This window comes from Clarias gariepinus, chromosome 21 (assembly GCF_024256425.1).
Source record: "Clarias gariepinus isolate MV-2021 ecotype Netherlands chromosome 21, CGAR_prim_01v2, whole genome shotgun sequence".
Taxonomy (NCBI): domain Eukaryota; kingdom Metazoa; phylum Chordata; class Actinopteri; order Siluriformes; family Clariidae; genus Clarias; species Clarias gariepinus.
The window spans coordinates 22218458-22221267 of NC_071120.1; the positions used below are offsets into that span (position 1 = coordinate 22218458).

At 33.7% G+C, this 2810-nt stretch overlaps 1 protein-coding gene across 1 annotated transcript; it reads left to right on the plus strand.

Annotated features, from left to right (window-relative positions):
* Positions 1–425: 425 nt before the first annotated feature.
* On the plus strand, positions 426–2121 carry LOC128509540 (leukotriene B4 receptor 1-like). Its single transcript, XM_053481315.1, has one exon. It carries the CDS (start codon positions 440–442, stop codon positions 1331–1333), a length of 894 nt encoding a protein of 297 aa, XP_053337290.1. The 5' UTR covers positions 426–439; the 3' UTR covers positions 1334–2121.
* Positions 2122–2810: the final 689 nt, after the last annotated feature.

The window sequence follows — 2810 nt, forward strand, 5'->3', positions numbered from 1 at the left end:
ATATTTGGAAGTGTGTATGTGTGAGAAAAATGTGTCTAGATAATAATGAGATGAATGAATGATAAATATCATTCACACATACACACTTCCAAATATTTTCTTTTCTAAACAATTCTTTCATTTTTGTGAAGCTGCTTTGAGACAATGATTACCATTTAAAGCGCTATATAAATAAAATTGAATTAAATTTAATTGAATTTTAGGTCGATTTTGAAACTAATTTAACTTAATATAAATATTAAGTATTTAATGATGTCAAAACCTATACATTTAGAACAGTAAATTATTTTGCCGGACAGCATCTCATTTATACTTGTACGTTTAGAACTTCTTTGACATCATAAATGCTATTTTTATCGATGTTTGAAACCACAAAAAGCTAAACTTCTGCTTCCTTTATTAGGCAAGTTTACTCCCAGCCACAATGCTGCATCTAACAATGCCGCAATTCAACTCATCAAACAGCTCGCTCAATGCTCCTGTCTCATCTGAAAACCTGATTGCCAGTAGTGTGCTGGCAATTTGCTTCATACTGGGAGTTCCTGGTAATATCGTTGTAGTGGTACGTCTTGCTGGATGGCTGAAAGGAGGTAGTTTTACCCCAAGACTGATGCTAAGCCTGGCCGTATCCGATCTGCTCACTCTGCTTTCTCTGCCAGTTTGGATTTGGTCTCTTCTGCATGGCTGGGTCTTTGGCTTGTTCCTTTGTAAGTTCCTTTCCTATTTGGTGTACTTAAGCCTGTACTGTAGCATACTGTGTGTGATATTGATGAGTGTCCAGCGATACATGCAAGTGCTATATCCTGAAAAATGGAAGAAGCTTGGCAGAAAAGGAAAGAAAATCCTTTTGAGTTGGATATGGATCCTAAGTGGAATATTATCATCCTATGCTCTTGTACAGCGTACTTTGGCCTTGGACAGGGAAGGGAGGCTTCAGTGCAAGAGATGCTATTGGAATAACATTGAAAAAGTGGCTACATTAATTTGGGAGATTGTAATATTTGTGGTTTCATTCTCTATAATAGCTTATTTCTACTTTCACCTTTATCGGGGAGTTAATAACTCAACTTTGTTTAGGAGCAACCTAATGACAAAACTTGTGACCAGAATTGTGGCATGTTTCTTTATCTTTTGGATTCCATTTCACATCAACAATGTTGTGCTCATCATTGCTGTGTTACTTGGAAATGATAATCTGTTAAAATCTGCAGAAGCAGGAGATAATATTGCTGCAGCTCTGACTTTTATTAATAGTTGTGTAAATCCCTTCCTTTATGCCTTCTCTGCTCGGGCTCTACGACATCAAACAGCTGGAACAGAAAATACTTCATGAAACCAGGTTTGAGAGAGTTTATAGATTTTTAATGAAAGTCAGTGACGTGGTAAAGCTTATTAATATGGATCTAAACCTACTTATTTATGCAGCCTGACTTTTCATTAAGCATTTTGTTTGACGACTGGACAAAAAATAAAAATAAATGAAGAAATATTATTTTGTGACATGACAATATATCTCATGATGAAAGCTGTTCATCAGTTGATCTTTCTAAATAATAGGTTCTTGAATGATCAAATACAAAAGCTAGATTTGTGTTAGCTTTTTATTCCACAATAACTTTCTGAAATGGATCTATGATGCCATGAATTAAATTTTTTCTATACATTGAAAAACACAGACACCGACATTTCTGCCTACTTAAAATTGAGAACTTGGGATTCAGGGTCTAAACAGCATCTAACAATTAAGTACCTGGTTGAAATTAAAGTGTTTCTACTGAAAGTCTGTAGTGGTCATCAGATGGAAGAAATGAGGTTTAAAGTTTATGGATTTTAAAGTTTGTGGATTTGTACAAGTTATTTTTTTAAAGCATGGAAATATGAACCTAAATTAAATTCTGCTTATTACTGCTGCCTGTTATCAATTAACTTTTATTTGTATTTTATTTTATTTGAATAAGTAATTTTTTGACATGACAATACAGTAATAATAATAAATACTGTTCAATGAAAAAAAGCTGTTTTTTTAACAGTTTTATAGGTTGTAAATAACCTACAAAATTGCAAAAAATGTGTCATGCAGGTTATTTCTTGCTCAATTAGAATTTAATAGTTATTAAACAAACTTTCATAGTCTTTCCAACCTGTACTGTTATTGTTGTGTTCATTTTAGATAAATGACTTAATTCAGCTTTGATAGAAAGTAAAATTCTAGAGTTTTTGATGTGTAAAGACCATCCAGAACTACTACATACAAATAAATGTTTACTGTCCTTTTAAAATGTCACCTTTGTCACGATGGCTTTATTTCTCATAAGGAAAGCATGCATTTTCTGGCATGAAAACCACACACTGTCACATTTCCTCTTTCTGGGTAGCTTTAAAATGAAAGAACCCTTTAGAGTAGTATCACCTTCCCAAACCTACTTTTTATTCCATTTAGTGATATATGATGTAAAAGAAAGTGTGAATCATTAGACCTAGCCACTTTCTTACATTGCTCAAACACTTTAAAAACTCCAACTAGATAAATGTTAAATGAATTAATATTCTATGATTAGACTATTTTCAGTGGAATTTGTTGAGACAACAGGTAACATTGTATTCTTGCACACTTTGGAGACACAGACTGAATAAACTAAAAAGATCAAGTTGAGCCAGCAGTTTACCTTCCCTGAGATGCAGTCGCGTTATTTTATTTAAAAAAAAAGACACCCCCTCCCCCCGTCAGACTGATGCTATCAAACTATCAAACTGCACTAAAGAGGTGAAGATTACCGTTTAGAGTGGTGTTTGTGCAGGTCTGTGATCTG